This window comes from Mus pahari, chromosome 10 (assembly GCF_900095145.1).
Source record: "Mus pahari chromosome 10, PAHARI_EIJ_v1.1, whole genome shotgun sequence".
NCBI lineage: Eukaryota > Metazoa > Chordata > Mammalia > Rodentia > Muridae > Mus > Mus pahari.
The window spans coordinates 66,605,263-66,628,343 of NC_034599.1; the positions used below are offsets into that span (position 1 = coordinate 66,605,263).

General features: G+C 46.7%; 1 protein-coding gene across 4 annotated transcripts in view; it reads right to left on the reverse strand.

The window, feature by feature from the left end:
* Positions 1 to 23,081, reverse strand: part of Cgnl1 (cingulin like 1) — a 148,840-nt gene that overhangs the window by 98,904 nt on the left and 26,855 nt on the right. For all 4 annotated transcript variants that reach the window (XM_021207347.2, XM_021207346.2, XM_029543545.1 and 1 more), the window contains 2 exons: positions 1,729 to 3,332; positions 671 to 765 (listed from right to left, as the gene is read on the reverse strand). In XM_021207347.2, coding sequence (XP_021063006.1) covers positions 671 to 765; positions 1,729 to 3,318 — 1,685 coding nt within the window. In that variant the 5' untranslated portion in view covers positions 3,319 to 3,332. The remainder of the gene's footprint in view (positions 1 to 670; positions 766 to 1,728; positions 3,333 to 23,081) is intronic.

Sequence of the window (23,081 nt, forward strand, 5' to 3'; positions counted from 1 at the left end):
ACAAGATCTGACGCCCTCTTCTAGAGTGTCTGAAGACAGCTGCAGTGTACTTAAATATAATAAATAAATAAATCTTTAAAAAAAAAAAAAAAAAAAGAATCAAAGTGGAGGTGATAGAGGATACCTAGCTTTGACCTCTGACCCTCCCATAGCCACGAATGTTGAATGTACCTGTACATACATGTGCACACATATGCAAACATCATGGTCACACACATACACAAATACAACATCTCTATATTTTTGTAATTGTCTTACAAAGAAAGCCCTTCCCTGGCCCCCCCACCTAGTTTGAAACTGCAGCCATAGAGATGGAGCCCTCAAACAGCTCAGGAAATGAAAGTTAAATACAAAGCCTCAAAGATGAGCCAAGAGCCCCCACTAGAAGGTCTGGAGAGAGGCTCAGCAGTTAAGAGCACTGACTGCTCTTCCAGAGGTCCTGAGTTCAATTCCCAGCAACCATATGGTGGCTCACAGCCATCTGTAGTAGTAGGATCTGATGCCCTAAAGAAGATGTGTCTGAAGACAGAGACAGTGTACCCACATACATGAAATAAATCTGAGAGAGAGAGAGAAAGAGAGAGAGAGAGAGAGAGAGAGAGAGAGAGAGAGAGAGAGAGAGACCCACTAGAAACAGCAATGACTTTGCTCTTTAAGGAAAGCCACCCACCCTTCTTTGAGGTAATTGTAAAGGATCTGCTTGGCCGTCTCCTCATTGGTTTGTTGTGTGAGCTCCTGCTGGCCCTTTAAGAGATCTGGTGTGGCCTGGAACATAATAAAGTATGTTATTAGACCAGGAGGGTGACACTCCCAGGAAGATGGCAACAACCTTGAAGCAGAGGCTTCTAGCACACTCCTTTCCAAAATCGGTTCGTCTGGTCAGCTTCCTTAGCCTGGCAGCTGTGAGCTCCTCCTTGCGTGAGGGTCTTCACATCCCCTGGATTTTCCCCAGTGCCAACTGAAGGTTAATGACAGTGCCTTCACACAGCTGGCGCCGTGCTACAATATCATAGCGCCTGGAACCTACCAGCCTTATTACTGTTTTATTACTGTTATTATTATTATTATTATTATTATTATTACTGTTATTATTATTATTACTGTTATTATTATTATTATTACTGTTATTATTATTATTATTATTATTACTGTTATTATTTTTTTTACTACTACTGTCAAAACATTCAATGTGCCACTTAGAATCTATTGCTTTGTAATTGACCCAAATTTGGATTAACCTAATTTTTCAGACTAGAAACCAACCCAAGCACCTATATGGATACAAACCTAACCTCAGAGCCTATGTTTTAAATCTCATTCTATATACATCTAGATGTCACACCCTTAAAAGAGAAATGGCTCTCTCCGTACTATTCAACGGGGACATGTGCAGAAAGTGAACCCAGAAGCACTCAGAATAACCTAGAAAACTATTCCGTTGGCAGTGGGACATAATCTGATGGTGATGGTGATGGTGATGATGGTGGTGGTGATGGTGGTGATGATGATAATGCAAAATGTGCAAGGGCTTAGGAAATGGCTCAGTTGGTAAAGCACTTGCCCTGAAAGCACAAGGTTCTGAGTTCGATTCCCCAGCACACATGTAAAAGCCAGGCACTGGATATGACTAACATCACTGCACTCACTGTTACTGATTCAAGATTTAGGACACTCATTCCTGGGCACGTTGCTTAGGCCACTTTGAAAAGGAAAAACCACAAGAATTACCTGAGTGCTAGAGTCGGAAGGAAATGTCTTCACTGAAATTTTCTTGGCGCCAGAATCAGATGTGGCAGCCACCGCCCGGTTCTGTAACATTAGCGTGGCAGTGGCTATTTTGATATCTTCCTCTTTTTTATTCGGTGCTGGCAGGGAGGGGGCACATGCCCCCGTGCTTTCCTGCCTTCCTTTGTTCAGAACTTTCCCATCTTTGTTCTGCAGGGCAGGTTTGGGGTGGGCACCTTGAGTACCCTGCAGCTTTGCCAGCGTGCTGCAGGGAGAGTGCTTCCCACGGTGCTCCTGGGCCACTGACCTCTGCGGGAAGACCTGGGATGGCCGAAGGAGGTGTTCGCTAGACTTGCCCAGGTTCCTGCTGAACTCGGTGAGGTATTCTGTGTTTCCCTGGAGACCAAACGGAAAGGCACTATCTACACTTCGGGATCTTTTCCTGTCGTCCGGATTGATCCTGTTTCTCTTCCCAGACCTTCCTCTTCTCTGAAGGCCAGGCTTTTGGTCAAATTTTTCAATTAACTGGTCCACACCAGGAATTGAGCAGGTGTCGATATCCCGCCCAGTTCCTGGCAAGAAGGGAATATACCTTCGGTTTTCATGGCGGTTGACGCTGTCAGCATGGATGGCGCATTCCTGATCGTCAAGTAAAAATTTGTACAAGGAAGTGGCTGACGTGGGAGTTGTGGATGACGAAGAGGACCTGCGTGACCGAGCTCCATCCAGGATGGGTCCTGCGGAATCTTGTCGCCGGAAGGGTAGTACATCCGGCCTGTTTTTCTTGGTTTCAGAATAGGCCTGTGGGCTGGGAGCAGTAGGGGATTTCCGTCGAGGGGAAAGGGTCTCCTCTCCCACCCCCTCCTTGGCGCACCTCTGAACGTTCACGCACACTGAGGTCTGCTTTTGGGGGTCTTCTATGACCACGGAGCTGCAGAGGCGGATCGCTGTCATGCTGGTCTTGGCTAAATCTTCCGAAGTAGGGCTGTTGGGCTGGGAACCACAGGGTTTGGGAAAGCAGTTCCGGGACTTCTTACAGTTGGTCCCTTCCTCTGTAGCATTTCTCAGCCAAGGACTCTCGGGAGGGTGATGCTTCTTTGCGTTCGCCTCATTCTTTTCTGGGTCATAGGGCTGCAGAAGCTCCGGGTGCTTCTGGAAGTTGAGCACGTGGGGCAGCTTCGTGGGCCCGTCTTTGCGTTCTAGAACTCCATTCCTGCCCTCGTGGAGAGAGAACTGCTTCTGGCCTCTTAGCGGGCTGGATTGCAGGTACGGGTTTTCTGGAAGCTGCAGTTCCTCCGGAGTGTTCTCCTTCAACACGGTTCCATTGCTTGGATGTAAGGACAGGTTATTTATCACTGAAGATGGAAACGATGGCGTGTTTTCTGGGAAAGGTGTGCCTGCTAGACACCGCTCAGTGTTATTCAGGACGATGTAAGGGTGGCCATCAATTCCCTGCACCCTGATGCTGACACCATAGGAGCCTGCCTTTGAGGGCTGGGAATTCCTTGGCTTTGGAGTGTCACCGCTAGCAAGTCTCAGGTGGACCCCATACTCCTGCTGTACGTGTTGGTATTCGCCAAAATACAGCTCCATGGTTTGTGTCCCAGCTGGCAGGAGGAAAGAGGACATTACATTAGAATCACATCTGTTTAGGCAAAGTCTGAGATAATTATAAGGGGGAAATGTCAGAGTTCAAAGGCAGCTGGCCACTCTTTAGAGACTTTAGAACCCATGGCTGAGCACTGCCCTGCCCGGCACTCCTTTCTGGATGTCCTTGAGCCCGTGTGACTTGCCAGCATTGGCTGCAGTCCTGGCCTGAGGGCAGTCTCTGGTGTAATGACCTCGCCTCTGGCACAACTCCACTCTGGTTTCTAGCCATTCTGGTCATTTTTTCCCTGAGTAGGTTTCCTCACACTTTATCCTATTTATCTTTAACTGAGAGTGTGTGCTGGTGGCCAGCCGTTAAGAGCAAGGTACTTTTCCATGAAAATTGTTAAGAGCTAAGGAAATCTGAGGCTCATCTTTAGTCTTCCCTTACTCTGCCAATTTTCCTCTCAAAACGCCATCGGCCCTTTCTAATGCACATCTGGCTTTAAAATCTTTGACATTTACTTGTATATGTGTATGTGTGCACACGTGTGTAGATGCATGTTTGCCACAGTAAGTATGTGACCAGAAGACAACATGCAGAACTCAGTTCTCACCTTCTACTACTGAGACCCCAGGTCACCAGGAGTGACAGCAAGCACCTTACCCCCTGAACCATCCAGCCACCCACCTCTGTCCAATTGCATCTGTACTTCCTTCCATTTCCAGCTCTTGCTACTAAATATACACGAATATTTTAGTTGTTCCTTTAAATGGGAACATCCTTGGGAATGGAGAGATGTCTCAGTGATGAAGAACATGTACTGCTCTTACAGAGGACCCAGCAACCATGTCAGGAGGCTCATGACCACCTGTAACTGTAGCTGAAGCAGCCCAGTATCCTCTTCTGGACTCTGAGGGCACCGCACTCACAACGTGTACAAACCTAAAAACATAGCTCCTCTCGGGAAAAGCCCTCTCGTTGGCCACTCCAACTACGAGACTGGGAAATAAAGTCTTTAAAACTGTTTCTTGTCTTCCCACTGCTGGGCTACACATGCAGGGCTACTGGTGTCCTGTGACGTGGCAGAAGACACAGGGAGGCCCCAGCTGCTGTGGGTCCCTGTCACCCTATCTCCAGGATAGTCAGGGAAAGGTGCAGCCCCGTCTCCAGGATGCTGAGAACACTCTGAGGGCTAACCGCTCCAAATCTCCAAGTCCTTGAGTGATTCCCTGCATGCTAACCCTTCTCCCCTGCATCTCTAATCTAGGGCTGCATTTCACAGCCAGTCGGCCCGGCAGCATACTGCAGGCACACGGGCCTTCATTCTGTTGTGCAAGGCCTGCCCCTCCATTGGTCTTGGCACCATGTCTAACATCTCCACCCACACTCTTCAGACGTGGCGGGTATCAACGGGTTGACTCCTTTACTATCAGGAGGGCTGGGGAAAGGAGACAAACCTTTGAACTTAACTGAATAATTTTTATTACATTCACTGAAATGTCTCATGTGTTTATGTTTATGTGTGTGCGAGGGCACGCACACATGCCATGACACACATATGGAAATCGGAGAAAAATGTATCTCTTTCTTATGCTATTTAGGTTGCGGGTTCACGATCAGGTCATCAGGCTTGACAACAAGTAAATACCTACTGAGCCATCTTGTCTGCCCTGGCTTGATAATTTTAGTGATAATTGACTGTTTCAAAACTAGTAGCATATACTAATTACACATAGTGGGCTTCATTATGACATTCTCATACATGTATATGTTTTCCCCGTAGTCACCCTCATTATCCTCCCATGTCTCTCTGAGCCAATACGCATCCCGCTCCCAACCAATCTCCCTTTTAGGTGTGTGTGTGTGTGTGTGTGTGTGTGTGTGTGTGTGTGTCCCAATGGCTTGAATTTGGCCAGCTTACAGGAAGGGCTGCTGGTGTCTTGAAACAGAGCAGGTAGGCAAGAAGGCACTACTCTAAAGACCGGTGACCTTGCTTGGAGCCATGAAGCAAGGCATGATGGACAGTACCAAACTCACCAGCTACATCTTGACCCCCTTTTTCAGCATCATCATGGGATTCTCCTACTATTTTTAAAAGTCCATTGCAAATCTTCTGTGGGTAGAACTGGGGACCAAACCCAGGCCCTCCCGGTGCTAAGTAAACACTCTACCACTGAATACACCTTTTTTTTTTTTTTTTTTTTTTTTTTAAGATTCTTTACGAATGAACTCATCCACTGGGCTTCTGTTTTTGTGCTCCATTTACCAAACAGGGCTTCTTTTTATTCACCAATCATCTCTTCTTGAGCTCATGCTGATTCTTCAATGAAAAAAAAAAAAATCTGATATTTATTAATGAGAAGCTCAGTTGGGTTTTAAGAGTCCTTTGGCACAGTTACTATGATCAACACTAATTACACTTCGGTCTTTGAATATGGCCAGCATGGTTTATTCCTGCCTCAGTTCCAGGTCAGTAAAGCGATCCACATATCTGAATTTCATGAACCAGCCACAGTTCACATTCACAACAAACCCCAACCCGACATTTTTCTCAAAATGATATTTCTCAGCTGGGTACCTTAAGCAAATGTAGATTTCCTACCCAATCAAAGTATAAACACTGAATTAATGAATGAACGCATCTAAGGACAGCTGTTCTCCACTTCCAGGCACCAGGCCTGGTGTAAGATCCTAACACACATCACAGATACATTTGCCCCATGGGCAGCCCCACAAAAGGTTTACATAATTTGGCAGTAAACGCTGATCAATTGCCAGGATGCAACATTGTAGCACTTTGGCAAATAAAAGTGGTGTTTTGGAGTGGAAATAAGGCTTTCTGAAAAGGCTGCTAAGTGATGATAATAGCTTTAGTTAGTGAGATCTATGGGTATGTATGTGGGAACAAAGACTCAACTCTTGGCAGAGCTCAAAACTTATGCCAGATGGAGACGTGTCCTCTCTCTGGACCATCACACATGATCAGCAAGCATGAATAGTCACGTAAGGCTGGTGCATGTGTCCCCACCTCTCCACTCTAACTCCCAGTGCCCTTGCCAGGCACACCAGAGGGCATCCTAGCTCCTGAGAAAAGGCAGCCAGACCATCATAAATATTACTTCAGCTTCCTTTCCCAGGATAGCGATGCCCAAACCATCAGCATGGTACCTGTCGTCAGAGTTCAGGGGACTCTGTTGGCTTTGTGTGGATAATTCCACTTTGCCATATGAGTTATTTAAAATAGCAACTAAGAGGGAGGTGGAAAGCTAGGGAGTCTTAGTGCACCTATGAGCAAGTCCAGGAAATAAAAAGTGAGCCACGAACCAAAAAGTAATTTCCCCTGAGTCCGATGCTCTGGCTGGCTGTCAGAGGGAAGACACTGCCAGGCTAATAAGGAATAAGTTAAAACTTCAAATGACAACACGTTTACTCCTAAAGGGCAGGTGGGGGGTTATCCACACTAGAACCTCTACTGAAAGGGAAGCCAGAGACCTTGCTCAATCAGTAAAGGGCCTGCCACACAAGCACGAGGGCCTGCATTCAACCCTCAGAACCTACATTAAAGAAAAAAAAAAAAAGAATCTAAGAAGTCTGAGCTTTTGGTCCCAGTGCTGGGGAGACAGAGGCAAGCAGACCTCTCGTTAAAGATCCCTGAGTAGGAAAACAGGTAGGTGTCACCTGAGGAACCACACCCAAAGTTGTCCCTGGCCTCCACATGTACACACACACACACACACACACACACTGAAAAGTAAGAGTGAGACACTGGAAGCCTAAGATGAACAAAATGCACACCCATGTCAACAGGCCCCCAAATTGTACTTAAGAAAGAAAAGCCACGGCTTTTCTTAAGCAAAGCATCACGGGAGCTTCCTGCAGTGCAAAGACAGGAAAGTGACAAGATTTTCAGGATTCCCAAGCAGCCTCCTGGCACCGGGAAAGCCTGGGGACACCATCTGGAAAATGAAGGTGAGGTTTACAAAGGAGAGCAGAGCTCAGGGGAGCATGTGTGTCTGTGTGTGAGTCTATACACCTGAGGGCAGGTGCTCTTGGAATCTGTGAGGCATCAGATCCTCTGAAGCTGAGGCCATAGGCAGTTAGTTGTGGGCTGTCTGATGTGGGTGCAGGAGACAGAACTTAGGGCCTCTGCCAGAGTAGCTCTTGATGCCCGAGCCATCTCTTGAGAGCCTATTCCTTTGGCTTCAGGGAGCAGGAATCACTACATCCTTAGCACTGAGTGCTACGGCTGTCCATCAAACCAACCTCATCCAAAAGGAATGGCACAAAAGAAGAAAGAGGTCATGAGAAGAGTCCTTCTAACAGGGCTATAGACCATAGCAATTCAACTGGGCTCTCAGGCTCAGGGTCACTTAGACTAAAATATAGGACATATGCATTGAGCTATGCGTCTATGCCCCTCTACCCTCCAGTCACCCGCTTCGCCTCTCTGTATGGATGGGTCTGGCTGACCCACTTCTCCATCTTGGTAGCACACAGGCCACTTCTCTGTTTGTGGCATTTTAATGTTCCCAAACAAAATTTTAAAATTCAGTGACTATGTGCTGGAGAGATGACTCAGTGGTTAAGAGCACTTGTTGATCTTGTAAAAGAACTTAAAATCAGTTCCCAGCACATATGTAGCAGCTCACAGCTGTCTGTAATTCTAGTTTCAGAGGATCTAGTGGTCGCTTCTAGCCTCTAGGGCACTATATCCATGTAGTACATAGGCATACATGCAGGCAAACATCAATATACATAAAATAAAATAAATTTTAACCAAAATAGTCTGACCTGAGAAGAGACTATCGAGGTCACATGCTGTCCCTATACTTCCAGTACACACTCACATCTAGTAACCAATGCAATGGGACCTCATGTAGTCAGGCTCTGGAAAAATATGGAGTTCATGTTCCAAAGAGAACTTGAGTCATGGTCATGTCTTGACCCTTCAGATTGTTTCTTAAAGCTCCAAAAAGAGAGCCCAGATGCAGGAAGGCACAGCTGTCGGCTAGACATGTGGCTCAGCCGCTCAACATGAGCAGAACCCTGGCTTGGGTCCCCAGCACCACATAAACCCAGAGGTGGGGATGCCTGTGTAACTTCCCAGCACTGATAACTGGAGTCAAGAGAAACAAAAGCTGAAGCCCATCCCTGGCTACACAGCAAGTTTGAGGCCAGCCTGGGCTATGTGATGCCCAGTTTCGAAAAATAGCAATGAAGAAACAAAAACCAGAAGGGTGAACTAGAGAGAGGCTCAGCCTTTAGGAGCTGTTAGAAAAGCCATCGTGGCTGCTCTTCCAGAGGAATGGAATTAGGGTCTCAGAGGCTCTCCATCATCCGTAAAGCCAATTTGAAGAGATCTGACAATCTCTTCTGGTCTCTGGGCACTCCCACAAAAGCATACACATGCACTTAAAATCAAACAAGCAAGCAAGCAAGCAAACAAACAAAAACCAAAAGGCACAACTAGACGAGAGAAGGAGGCACAAGAGTGTGGGGCCCCATTTCTAACTCGGAAACTGTAGTCAAATCCCAACTGGATGCATTGGTTACCTCCCTGAGCGTTTGCTTTGTTTATTTGGCTGGTTGAAAGGCTGGTTTGGTTTTTGTCATTGTTCTTCTTATTATTGTTGTTTTGTTTTGTTTTGTTTTGTTTTTCAAGACAGTGTCTCTCTGTGTAGCCCTGGCTATCCTAGAACTCACTCTGTAGATCAGGCTGGCCTCAGGCTGGCCTCGAACTCACAGAGATCCACTAACCTCTGCTTCCCAAGTGCTGGGATTAAAGGCATGAGCCACCACCGCCTGGGCTGCTGAGTGTTTTCTTATCCCTAAGGTCAGGATAGCAAGAAAGACGTCATTGTGAAAAATGAGAAATCCAAGCCGTATCTAGCACATGCTAAATGAAAGAACTAGAATCTGGAAACAACAACAACCAAAGCCCACTGTCATCTCTGTGGCCACAGAACACGGTTGTTGCTCACACTTTTAAATACTTATGAGGAAAAAAGTTCCAATTTTGACCATACAACACTAACATTCCAAAAATAATTGATTAACTAATCAAGAAAGCAGAGGGCGGTGAATCTAAAGTACAACGCTATGTCCACAGATGAGAATAATAAACACTGCCGACTGTGTCCTAGGCAGAGACACCAGCTCCTACCAGCTTTGCCTCCACTATGTGGAGCCCAAGGCCAGAACAGGACCGACGGGTAAAGAAGCACACTGACTCCCCAAGCCCGGATCTGGGTTCTGAAGCTTCCTCAACACTGCATACACACAGTTGCTGCCAACCGGTCAGTGTAGACACAAAATAAAGCCTGCTGGCCAGCCGTGGCATGCCTCCACCTTAACCCACACTCAAGCAAATCACCCAAGGGGTGGGGGTGGGAGACTTCCTAAAATCATGTGGACTCTTCTCGGATTTCAGTCTCGTCAGCATGGAGAAGCTGTTCTAACACAGGGCAGCCCTACACTGTGCCTACCTGCGCACCAAACACAGCATGGGGAGCCACAGGGAGGGCACATCCTTCAGATAACTGTAGGAGCGCAGCCGGGCGTGGTGGCGCACACCTTATCCCTTCTTCCCTTGCTCCCACCCTCTCTTTGGTCCTTCATCTCTTCTTCCCTCTCTCTCTCCCTCCCTTCTTCCCTAACCCCCTTCATTTTTTTCATCTCTTCCTCCCCTCCTCTCTCCCTCCCTCCCTCCCTCTCTTCTTTCATCCAGGTGTTATGTAGCCCAGGATGGCCTGGAACTCACTCCATGGCTAAGCCTGACCTTGGTTCCCCTGCCTCTACCCCCCAAGTGTTAGGATTATAGTTGTGTACCATCACAGTTTATGAGGTGCAGAGGGTGGAACCCAGGGCTTCATGCATGACAGGCAAACACTCTATCAACTCAGCTACATCCCCAGCCCATGGCTTTAACCTGCAGTACTTTCCCTTCCTGGGAAAGGCCTCGCTCTCCCCAGGGTTCACCTACTGAAGGAAGCAGCTTCCAGCTTTTATCAGGTATTGTCACTCAGCTCCCTGGAATTCTGCACAGGCTCCCCTGGCAGGACAAGTCTGTCACCTAAAACTACACTTTAAGCTATACTGACATGTTCATTGTCCCGACATGCCAAACAGCAGGCAGGGTCCCTCCTTGCTATCCTTCAGGCCAGACCCTTGTGACACCAGCATGGGACACTATTTTCGCTGCCTAAGAGATGTATGCCTTCTGGTGGGTTGGTCATTTCCTCCCAGGTCTCACACTCCAGTCAGAAGCAGGCTTGGGACTGCCACACAAAGTTCCAGCTTCACTGAGCTGGTCCTTGGGTCACCCCATGTTCTGGCCTCCCATAGTGTGTCTGGTATGATTATCCTGAAGGTCACTGGAGGACTGTAGTTCAGCACACATCCCTGCATCCCACTCTTCACCCCTGTGCCCATGGTGGCATCTCATCTGGCAAGGCTTAGTGGGAATGTCACACAGCCACGCCTTGCTCCTTGCCACACTCCTGCTCCAGTGTCTCATAGATAGGAGGTCCCGAGTGAGTAAGTGAATGGGCAAGGGGACCAGTCATTGTCAGTGCACACAACTCTGAGTTCCTTTACGTTTAAACAGTTGGCGGGGTGAGCTGGGAGATGGCTCAGTGTGTATGAGGATCTGAGTTTGAGTCCCCAGTAAAAAGCAAGAAGTGAGACATGCCTGCACGTTCCTATAATCGTGGGACTAGGGGGTACTGGGGCAGCTTCAGGGTGTTTACTGGTCTACCAGCCTAGCTGAAACAGTGAGCTTCCAGTTCATAGTTCAAGGAAAGAACAATAGAGGCGGACCCTTGACATTCTCCTCTGCACCACACACAAATGACTATACCTGCATACTCATGTATTTGCAGCACACACACACACACACACACACACACACACATACACACACATACACACACATACACACACACACTCCAGGGAGAAGGCTCAGTGGATAAAATGCCCATGAAATCATGAGGACCTAAGTTCAGATCTCCAGCACTCTTTAAAAAAAAAAAAAAGCCAGGTATCCACCTGACATTCCAGTGGAAAGGCAAAGACTCACAGGCCAGCCAACCTACTCAATTCAGTGAGCTCCACACTCGGTGAGAGACCGTCTCAAAAAATAAGATTTGGAACAGTGATTGAGGAAGACAGCCAGTGGCATCAAGCCCAGGCTTCCTCGTGCAAGTCTGCACACACACATGATGGAAACATGGGTCTTCCATAACAACTCCTCATCCTACGGGCACCTCCAGCCAGAATGTTTATCTCGGCCTTCAGCAATAGAACAAGATCCACAGTTCCACTATGGCCTTTCTTCCCACGAATGACAGCAGGGTCACAAGGTATGTATGCTGTAAGACAGGGAACAGGCCCTGGGATCACCGAGCCTGCATCATTGGAGATAAATCAACAATGTGCCAAATGGACAAGCCACTTACAGGGACCTACTCCAAGAAGCCTACTGCAATAGAACCCTAGGCTCACCCCTCCCCCAGCCTTCCTGAGGAGTGAGCTTTCTGAGGGGTCCCAGAGAACCAACTAGGGATCCTACACTACCTCATCAGAGAAAGTGCACACATGAACAAACAGCCACTGGGAGGTGCTCCTGGGGTACAGGCTCCCTGCCACACACCTCCTGGCTCCAAACCACAACCAATCAAGTCTCCAGCTGTCTCGGTCTGCTGGGCACAAGTGCCAAATGGGCTGTGCTATAAACAAGGGGCACCTTCTAAATAGCATCTAGTACAGCTGTTTAAAAGTGGGTGGGGGCCGGAGAGATGGCTCCGTGGTAAAGGGCACTGGCTGCTCTTCCAGAGGACCCAGGTTCAATCCCCAGCACCCGCATGGCAGCTCACAACTGTCTGTAACTCCAGTTCCAGGGGATCTGGCACCCTCAAAAGACATGCATGCAGGCAAAAATAAATAAATAAAGGACATAAAAATAAATAAATCTAAACAAAGAAAGAAAAAAGGAAAAAAAAATCAGAAGAAGCTAGGCATGGTGGTCCATGCCTGTTGTACCAGCACTCGGGAGGCAAAAGCAGGAGGATCATGAATCCCAGGCCAGCCTGCCCTACGAGTTCCAGGACAGTATGGGGTACATAGAGAGCTGCCATCTCAAAGCAAAATGGAACAAGCAAAAGAAAAGTAGAACATAACACTGTTTTAAAACAAAAGCAAATAAAGTTCCTAAGACAGAACCTTAGCAGATCCGTACACACACAGATGCACGTTGTCTCTTGTTCAAGGTGACTGCTATAGTTAGTGACAGCAGGGACATTCTCTGGTAAAACCTTCCAACCTGGACCTCTTGTGAGAGAAAGGATATTATCCAAACCCTAACCCAAAGTCACCCAGCCCAAAGCCACCAGGCCATGCTACACTTTACTCTCAACAACTACTCAGGTCCTAGGCGGCCTGGCTACCCATGGAAACAGCCTGTGGTTTGGAGCTCCTGCCCCTGAGCCCAGCCTCATCTTTGGCTCTGGGCTCCCCCGTGTCACTGTTACCTACGGCTGGGCCTTTATTAAATTATACCTGGCAGGGAACCACATTTCAATGCACACATGTGTTCATGTGTTTGGGCGAAGTGTACACAGGAAAGGGACCATTCACATCTCCTTTCAGAGCAAGAACGTGTCTCCAGTGGCCTCCAATTTCCAAGCACCAAATTCTTTTTTTTCTCATCTCTGAGAGCCTGGGACACAGTTTAGAACTTAGGGTCTGCTCTGTGTCCCTTCTTACCCTGGGCCCCAGAACTGGTATATGTAATCAAGTGTCTTTATTGTGTACAGATGTCTAAGCAAGGAAGGTTCACTGGCATAAAGGCATCATCTAATCATTCCATTCACTTTGGTTCTTTCTCTAGCTCATGATTAAAATATTATAATGTGACATACAACCACATTGCAGCCAAGTGGCAACATCCAGAGGTAATGCTATGATTGTACATTACCAGTAATAGGTTCTTCCTAAGAGTCTGCTACCATGCTTGCCAGCCTTCTGCAGTAGTTATGTGGAGTGGTGAGGCCCTTGCCCCACAAAGTTTACACTGTGTAGGGAAAGAGTAAATGTGGGCTCAGACCTGAAGGCTGCTCTAAGAAGGGAACTCGTAGCTGAAAGGAAATTGCCAGCCTTGCAGGAATCTCTCAAACCAAGCAGAGAGAGCAGTATGACGTAAAGTTTGCAGGGAAACACAGACACAAACATAGACACAGACACAGACAGACAGACAGACACACACACACACACACACACACACACACACACGCACACAGAGTTAAAGACTCTATAAAGCTGATTGACAGATTAAACTTACAATTACTGAGAGTTGGAATGTTGCAGATTCAGATCCAAATTATCTTGGGCTATCTTTAGCTCCCTTAATGGTCCCTCCATCCATGGTCCACCCATTTGTCTGACCTAACAGCCTATAGCTGCCACGTGACTTTTGGTATGTGTTAATACACTACTCCCTTCCAAGTGTCATCAAACACAGCTTCTGAGGTCTGCAACAGGGCTTCCCCACTTTGCTGTAACCTATCTACCTGCTGCTCTCAATGTCCTTTAAAAAATCTTGATTTTTATATAATTATAAATACTACAAGAAGGCATTACCACAGCAGGCTATGATACTGGAGGCAGCCTGAATCCTTATTCCTAGACCACAGTCGCTCATATCCTGCTCCAGAATAAATTACCTTGTATTCCTTTGAGGAGAGAGAGCTGTGTTTTCGTGTCAACAACAGGCTTAGAACTCTGAGCCAGGCAAGTCAGAGGCTCAATGAGAAGGTTGAGCCAGATCCCAGATAGAGTCAGCAGAGCCTCACAAGATTCCAGGGTTTGCCAAGATTGGAGAAAACACCAGCAAGACGAGGCAGGACAGAAACCCAGGCCTGGAGCAAGCACAACTTGGAAGTTAGTGTTGATCCTCGGAATTGCATAGACTAGGCATGGTCATTAGATCTGAAAAGCCAAGACTTGGGACACTTGGGAAGTACAGGCAGGAGGATCAGAGTTCAAGGTTATCCTTAGCTACAAACTGAGTTTGAGGCCAGCCCAGAGGACTGTCTCAAAAGAGAAAAGGAAAGCTGGCCTGTAAGACAGCAACCTTCCTTCCCCACTCTCTCTCCCTCCTCTCCATGACAAAACCTCTGCCAGACCTGTCGCCTGTCCCCATCCTAGAAATACAAATGCCAGACATAACCTGGTGCTCAGCAAAGCGCCGAACAGGATCAATAGTAACTGGAGGGTGCATTACTTTCCTCCCTCCTCCTGTAATTAAGTGTTGGGCTGAATGGATGCCAACTTTCTAAGGCTATAGCAAGATCAGCTACTGGGTATGGTGAAGGTTTAACAAAGAATGGCAGTGTCAGTCCAGGGAACTACCTCTGTGCCTTGGGAGTGCCAGGAAAGACATCAATAAGATAATCCAAATATACAAAACAAAGTCACTCTTGTCTCTCTTCTCTACAGAACCCACGGTCTACCCTCCACCTCCTCCCATCTCCTGGAGATGAATGACATTCTACAAAGAGAAAAGTGTTCAGAGGCAAACACACCGGAACCTCCCCGCAGATGAGCCAATCTCAAGCTCCCAGCTCCATGGATGGGACATCCAAACTTCTGCTTAGGGATGCTCCTCTCCATCCCTGTCATGCTATCTCTCATGCCGTCTTGTAACCATAGCAACTGGAGTCTATCCTCCGCCCTCTAAGCCCAACCCTAACATGGGGTCCCTTGTCTTCATCCTATGTCATCACAACAATCAACAGAATGGAACTCTTCAGATTGCAATAGCAGTGAAATTAACTCTTAAATGCACTCACTATGAACCTTGATGTCTTTGTTCTGAACATTAACCCACTCAGGACTGCAACATCCAAAACAACCCTCTGGACATTAACCCAGGTGGAACATTAACACGCACCTCAGGCCAGGTGGTTGATGTGCGCAGAAACCTGAAGGACAGAAGGCATTTGAATGCCTGTGTTATTCCCCTAGGGACTAATTTATACTTTTATTTATTTATTTATTTATTTATTCATTTATTCATTTATTTTGTATGGAAACCAAAGTATCCTTTTTGTCTCTGGCACGTCTCTCTGATGGTGGCCTCCTGACCTCTGCTATGACCTCAGCAGAAACCATGCTATGAAGTCTTAGACTAATGTACCTCGTGCCCTATCTGTCCTGACAGAGGCAGGAAGCAGACACTCTTACCAAAACAGGTGTCAGGTTGTGAAATAGAACAGGCAAAGTTTAAAAAAACACAACCTCTGCAAAGATAGGAAAGGGGAAATAAAAACTGAAGAGGGAAAAGGAAAAACACACACACACACACACACACACACACACACACACACACAAATGGAGACAAAGAAAGGAAATCCCTGCTTGGCAGTTTGGAGTTTTAAAGAAGTTGGGGCTAGAGAGGTTTCTCACTGGCTACTCTTGCAGAGGACCCAGGTTTGGTTTCCCAGCACCCATATGGTGGCTCACAACCATCTGTAACTTCAGTCCCAGGGGATCTGACACCTTCTTCTGACTTCTGTGAGCTTTGGGAACATACATGCTATTCACACATGCATGTAGGCAAAACTCATACACATGAAACAAAATAAATCAATTTTTTTTTAAAGAATGTAAATGACTTGTAGCTGGGAAGGTGGCTCAGTCGCTAAAGGGTGTGCTTTGATAGCTGGAGGATCTGAGTTTGATCCTGAGAACCCGCAGACTAAGAACTACAGTAAAATAAACAGGTGCAGGCAGACCTTTGTAATCCCAGTGATGGGGAAATAGAAACAAGAGGCTCCATCGATGGCCAGCCTACCTAGCATAGCTGGGGAATTCCAGGTCAATGAGAGACCCTGCCTCAAATACAAGGTGTCACCACCTGAGGAATGACAGCTGAGGTCAACCTCTGGCCTCCACATACACAGGCACGCAAGTGCTTATACATACAGATGAATGTACATACACATAAAAAACCTGAAACAATATCACAAAAAGGGGGGAGGGGTACAGTTTGCAAAGTTAATACTCAGTCTGTGAGACCAAGGAACTAACTGTGCCTGCTGGAATTGGCCTAGTCATTTCCCACAGAGGGGCGTGTGGACAACTCTGGAATCGTGGTATTCCAGAGGAACACCAAAATTGAACAGTAAAATTAATGGATATTAGGTGGGAGCCACTTGTTTCTCACTGTTGGGAGGAAAGGGGACATATTTGCAAAAGGAGAAGGTCAGAGCAACCCATAATGTGAACAGTTGGAGATGTAAATAGGAACTCATCTTTTATCTGCTACACAGATGATTACATGTGGAAATATTTAATGTGTCTGCATATGAGGGCCAACACACACACACACACACACACACACACACACCTTCTTTGTATTTTAAGCTGATAGAGCCCATAAGCAGGAGCCTCTCCCCACCCTTAAGTAGCCAAGAGCAACCTCATACTGTGATCTCAGTTTCTAATGCCAATACATCCTCCATAGAAGGATCCACGGTTCACTGGCAACGTGGCTGATTCCAAGTCTAGGGCAGGGAATTCACAAGTGGGGTGTGGGGCATCACATAGAGTCAGACATCACAGAATCACTTACAGTGATAGCAGTGATGATGGCCATGAGAAAGGGATTACATCCCTGGGGAGCCAACTCACAAAGCTCAATGGCCACATTTAGAACAAAATTATCTAGGACTAGATTGTCACCCAGGGTATAAACTTCCTTAAAATTTATTTTTAATTAGAATGTGTGTGTGTGTGTGTGTGTGTGTGTGTGTGTGTGTGTGTGTGTAATAAACTAAACTGAATGGTGTTAGAACAAGGGTTGTAGTTCAGAGTGTGTTTGCCTAGCATACATGAGTCACTGAGTTTGATACCCAGCACTGATGGTCCAGGTATGGTAGCACACACCTAGAATCCAAACCCTGGAGATGGAAGCAGGAGGATCAGAAGTTCAAGGTCATCCTCATCTATACATGGAGTTCAAGCCTGGGCTCCATGAGACCCTGTCTAAGTAAACACATAGTGTTGATAATGGAGTGACTGAGTGAAGGGTACATTGGGGAACTTTCTATGCAATCTTCAGTATTGTCTTATAAATCCAAAAATAGCCTCAAACAAAACAAAGGCCAAGCAGCAGGGCACTCTTAATTCCTGACTCATCCTATGCTTTGGGTTTAATTGGGCAACCGGAAGAGGGTTACCGGTGGCCTTCCTTCAGCAGGTCACCTAGTCACATCTCTAAACATTGTTCCTGGATTACAACTTAACCAGAAAGGGTGAGGTAAATGACTTCCCTGGACCCCATGAACATAGCATTACACAGAGCATGGCATCCCAGGGACTGAGGAAAGGCCCTGTCCCAGGAGTATGGTTCTGATCTGTGGGGTAAAAACTTACAAGTTTAGACAATTTCCCAGCGTCCAAACACTATAACTACACTGTGTCAAAACTGCCAACTGTGCCTCATAGGCAGAAAGAACAAGAAGAGAGGGGACCTACACAGAGATGCACCTTCCCCAAGAACAGAACATCTAAGCAAAGTGCACAGTAGGGCAGGGACCAAACATCATACACCAATTTTGCTCCCACATGGTTGTCCTGCTCTTCTCCTGAGAGTCAGAGACTCTCTTCTCGGCAGAGTCAGGGAGTCTGCGACTCCATGGAGATATGGTCATTGGATGGAAAATATAAGAACTGACTTAGTCTCGGAGTAGAACCAAGTGAAACCAAACAGGAAAGGAAGAGTGTATGCAGAGCGAGGAAGCAGAAAGACGGAGATAAACTACCTGGGGAAAACAGCCATTACGTTTGTGTGACCACAGGAAGTGCTGACAGGGGTGTAATTGGACTCAGTACAGGAGGCGACCATGTTTTAACACCCCTTAATGAGCACTGTCTGTATCCTGGCTTCCCTGACCTAAATGTGGGAGTCTCCTTCCCTGACGGAAGGCCTCTTGCCAGCTCCTCCTCGCTTGTGGTGACTCCTCCTTAGTTACCTCAGATCACTGGGGGTGCCCCCGTCTCAGGCAACTTTGATGGTCACATATTAAAATAAGACTAGCTACCATCATCAATTCCCCAGAGCACAGGCTAGCCCCACCCCTGTAGGGATGTGAACCCGATGACTTCAAAGCCTCAAGCCATCTAGCTGCTCATAAAGTCTGTTGCTCCACAATGCAGGTCCCCCAAATACCAGGGCCTGGTCAAGTTCTAGGGCACACTTTCCAACATTGTTCCTCTTAGCAACTATCTATCAGTCTGCATTTCCATCATTTTTTAAATTTCTACTTAGTGCCTATCTCCCTTACCAAACCAAAAAAAAAAAAACGCACATGGAACAGATACTACAGCTCTTGAACTCAACGAATGGGACACTCCCATCAATCTAAGACTGTGTCCTCCAAAAAAGAAAACAGGACACTGCAATTCTGAGTGAGCAGTGTAGAGTCTGACTGCAGAGCTACTTTATCCATAGGTGTCTGATGCTAAGCACACCAATAATTATCACTAATTAATAATGACGACTAGTACCATCATAAACCATACTGACCATTCACCATGTGTCAAGGGTGATGCTGAACAGTATGTCTGTGTCATGTTTTTCTATGATCCTACCAGTAGGTATCATATAATTTGCCACCATTTTGCAATGAAGCAACTAAGGCTCAGAGGGGTTCAGTCACTTGCCTGAGGTCACCAAGTAGCTGTAACAAAGCCAAAGATCACATGTGCCTGTCTGCCTCCAAAACTCAGCTGTACAACAGGCAAAGGCATCTTAATTAAGGGCCTGGACCCTATCCAACTCTCATGATGCTGCCCAATAGTCTGATCCCAGGAGAACCCCTCTACAGCCAAAAAAATTTTTTTAATGCCCAAATGAACTTTTGAAACTCATCTGTAGGGTAGGTTGGGGAAGGAGGTCCTTGCAGAGAATTATAAAAAGACTGGGGGTTAATGGAGGGCAGTGGTGTTTGTGGTATACCTGTCAGGAAACCAGTCATTGGGCATATACCAAAGATGTGTACATGCCCAGCATTGAAGACAAGTTCCCAGGCCTCCTGGATCCCATGTAGACCTGGAAGTGTTTCTGGTGTATTTTAAATTCACATCAGATGGAAGGAGGAAGCTGTAGGCAAGGAGGCTCTTTGAAAGGAGAGCTGTGGATTAAAAGAATATTGGCCTCATTGAGAAGGATGGCAGAATACAAAGAATCATGTAAAACTTCAAGGACAAAACAAAAATTTTTCTGATGGTCATGAAGATGCAAAGAGTTGTTGTGCTCCCAACCATGTTGGAGATAAAGGCATCTCCCACCTCTAAAAGCAACAGGATCTTAGGCAAGTCACCACTCACACCTTTTGTCCCGTAAGTAGAGGAGTGTGGGAGCTGTGGCTATAGCTCAGTTGGTAGAGTACTTGCCTAGGGTACACAAAGTCCAGAGTTCAATCCCCAGATGCCCATAAATTGGATATCACAGTGCTCACCTATAATCTTAGCACACATGGGGTGAAGACAGGAGGATGTGAAGTTCACAAGTTCAAAGCCAGCCTGGGGATATATGAGAACTCCCACCTCAAAATAAAACTTTAGTTAATAACAACAACAACAAAAGGAAGTAGTGGGTCCAGCCTTTGGACATATACCAAAGATGTAAAAGGTGTCTTCACACTCAACAGTGAGAACAAGACAAGTTCCCTGGCCACCTTGCTCCTGATCCTGTGTAAAGCTGGGAATATCTCAAATACACAGCAGATGGAAGGGGGAGAAGGAATAGGCTCCTCTTGTATTCCAACATATGAGCTGGGAAGTCCTCCATGCTGGTATCCCAAGAAAGACCAAGCAAACTGAGAGCATGGGGCCATTAAAGAATGGAATGAGGTCATGAATGAGGAAGCACTTTATCAGCTGTCACTCATGAGGGAAACATGAGGAACCAGGCCTGTATTTCTGTAGTCATTGTAAATGACTTTGTCTCCATCCCCCTACCCCCTCTCCCTTTCTCTCCCTTCTTCTCCTCTTCTCTCCTTCCCTCCCTCTTCATCTATCTCTTAGACCTGGTAGACCCAACACAATGGCTCCAGAGCAGGGATTCCAAGCTCCCTTTGCAGGGCGAGGGACTGACCTGGGTTCCCATTTCAGAGGACCACCCAAGTATACAGCTGGATTTCTGAAACAGGACATCTAGTTTTCTGTGGACAATTATCTATAACCCACTCCCTACAGGTCCATCCTGGGGAATGGAGGAAGTTGGGGTTTAGGGACAGGAACTGTGTCTTCAAACTGGCCTAGAGGTAGTTGGGAAAGCATCAGTGCAAGATGGGGGAAGGAGCTTTTCCAATAATAGCTTAAAGTCACATAGCTACTCAGGGCACAACTGGACAGCCTTACCTTTCTCAGCTCCTAGCAGCTACTTGAGCAAGTGCTTGGTCCCCTCCAGCATCTTCAAAGGCAGAAGGAAAATGGCTCCCTGACCTTGCGTCCATCATCACCAACCACCTCTTCTGGCTCCAACTCTCCTGCCTCCCTCCTCCCCTCATGAAGACCCAGGTGAATAGACTGGGTTGATCTCAATAAGCTGGGTTGTTCTCCCAGATCAACGTTGTTGTGTAACTACACCACCCCCTTTACTTTACAAGGAATCATCACGGATTCCAGGATCAAGACGTGAGCATCTTTGAGGAGTCCTTGTCCCCACAGGAGGACAAAAACCTTGTTTTCCTGGGTCTTCTTTTTTCTTTTTTTTCCTATTTAAAATAGGGGAGCCAGACTTTGCAACAGAGGCCTGTGAAACCAGCGCTTGGGAAGATGAGTCTGGGAGATCAACCTGAGCTACATAGGAGCACCTTGTCTCGAAGAACAAACAAATAAAAAGATCATACCAGATCATCGATGCAAAGCCACTGGAGATGACTGTGTAAGCAAGGTGTGGTCTCTGTAAACACCAGGTCCAGATTGGCAGGGCAGGAATATTAACCACACAGTAGGCTCAAGAGTTCCCCCAACCCATGCCAGAGACATATTCAAGCATACTGCCTTAGAGGCATATCCAGAAAGGTCCCAAGACAGGCCTGAGGCTCAGTCTCAAGGGCCTGGCTTAAGTAAAGACGATCTCAGAGATCCCAAGAGAGGACACCAGTGTAAAGAAGGGAATGAGACAGGGAGCAAATAAACTCCCATCTGCTACCGATGCCAGAGGGGCCGCATGTGAAAAGGAGATTACCCGTTCTCGGTGGTTCCTAAAGCAGGGACAATTCCATTCAGTGTTGCCTGACCTACATACCCCAGGATAGCAGTAAATGAGGCTCAACACAACATTCTAAACTTACTTAAAACATTATGAGGGCCAGAGAGATGGCTTAGCAGTTAAGAGCACTGGCTATTTTTTAGAGGACTCAGGTTCAATTCCCAGCACTCACATGGAAATTCACAACCATCTGTAACTCCAATTTCAGAAGGCCCAACACCCTCTTCTGGCCTCCATGAGCACTGAACATACATGGTACATATACACACATACTGATAAAAAAAAAACCCCACACACAAAAAATAAAAATAAATTGATCTCAAAAAATATTTTTAAAAACACTGTGACAACTGGTTTCTGTAACTTATTGTACAGTTGTGAAATACGAACTTTGTAGGTCACAATGTCCTGTCATAATGTCAAAAGGTTGAGCACACCTGTAAGAGAAGAAAGCAAGCATTCTAACCAGGATGCCCAAAGAGAAAACTGGGTATTTTAGGAGACTGCAAATGTCCATTGCTGGGTGGGACTGCCCGTTCACGGGCACATTTGAGATGAGAGTCTAGCATCAGTGAAGTCAAGAAGCTGAGAATCAATCACTCCAGCCCTGATCCCTTGACAGGTCAGAAACATCCAGATAATCACACAAAGGAGCTCAGGGACAAGAGGAAAGGAAGGCAGGACACTGAGGAGCAAGCAGCTTTCCTGCAGAGCTTTCCCTGCCTTACCTGCAAGCCAGCTGGGCAATTAGACTCTTCACGGGGAGGCCTCGCTCCTGCCTGCCCCTGGGAGAAGGGGGTTTGGATCCATCCTGATGGAGCTCTAGCCTGGACCAGAGAATCGGTGATACTCCCAAGAATGACTTCAGGCCTGTCTCATCCCAGGACAAGCTCTTGAACCATCAGCATCTGGCTGCCCCCCTAGAGGAAAGACATCAACCCAAGCGGGTCCCTGGAAGGAAGCCAGGGAGTGTCATGCAGAGAAGTCCACGCAGGCTATCGGGTGAGTCAATGCTGATCAGGCAGGCTACTGGGACAGTCATTGATGATCAGGTAGGCTACTGGGACAGTCAACACTGATCAGGCAGGCTATTCGGACAATCAAGCAACTGAAAACACTTGATCAGAAGCTTAGCTGGAATTTTCCAAGACACATTTGATGCACTTGGTTTAGAAACTTTTCAGAACTAAAACAAGGCAGGAAACTACATGGAGTGCTGCAAAGTATTAAGAATCTGCATACTGAAGTGAGCCAAAGATCAATGAAATCAGACACCCTTATCCCCAGCATTTGGAAGACAGAGGCAATTGGATCTCTGTGAGTTAGAAGCTAACCTGGTCTACATGGAGGGTTTCGGGGCAGCCAGAGAAGCATAGTAAGACCTGTCTCACAGACAAGAAGAAGAAGAAGAAGAAGAAGAAGAAGAAGAAGAAGAAGAAGAAGAAGAAGAAGAAGAAGAAGAAGGAGGAGGAGGAGGAGGAGGAG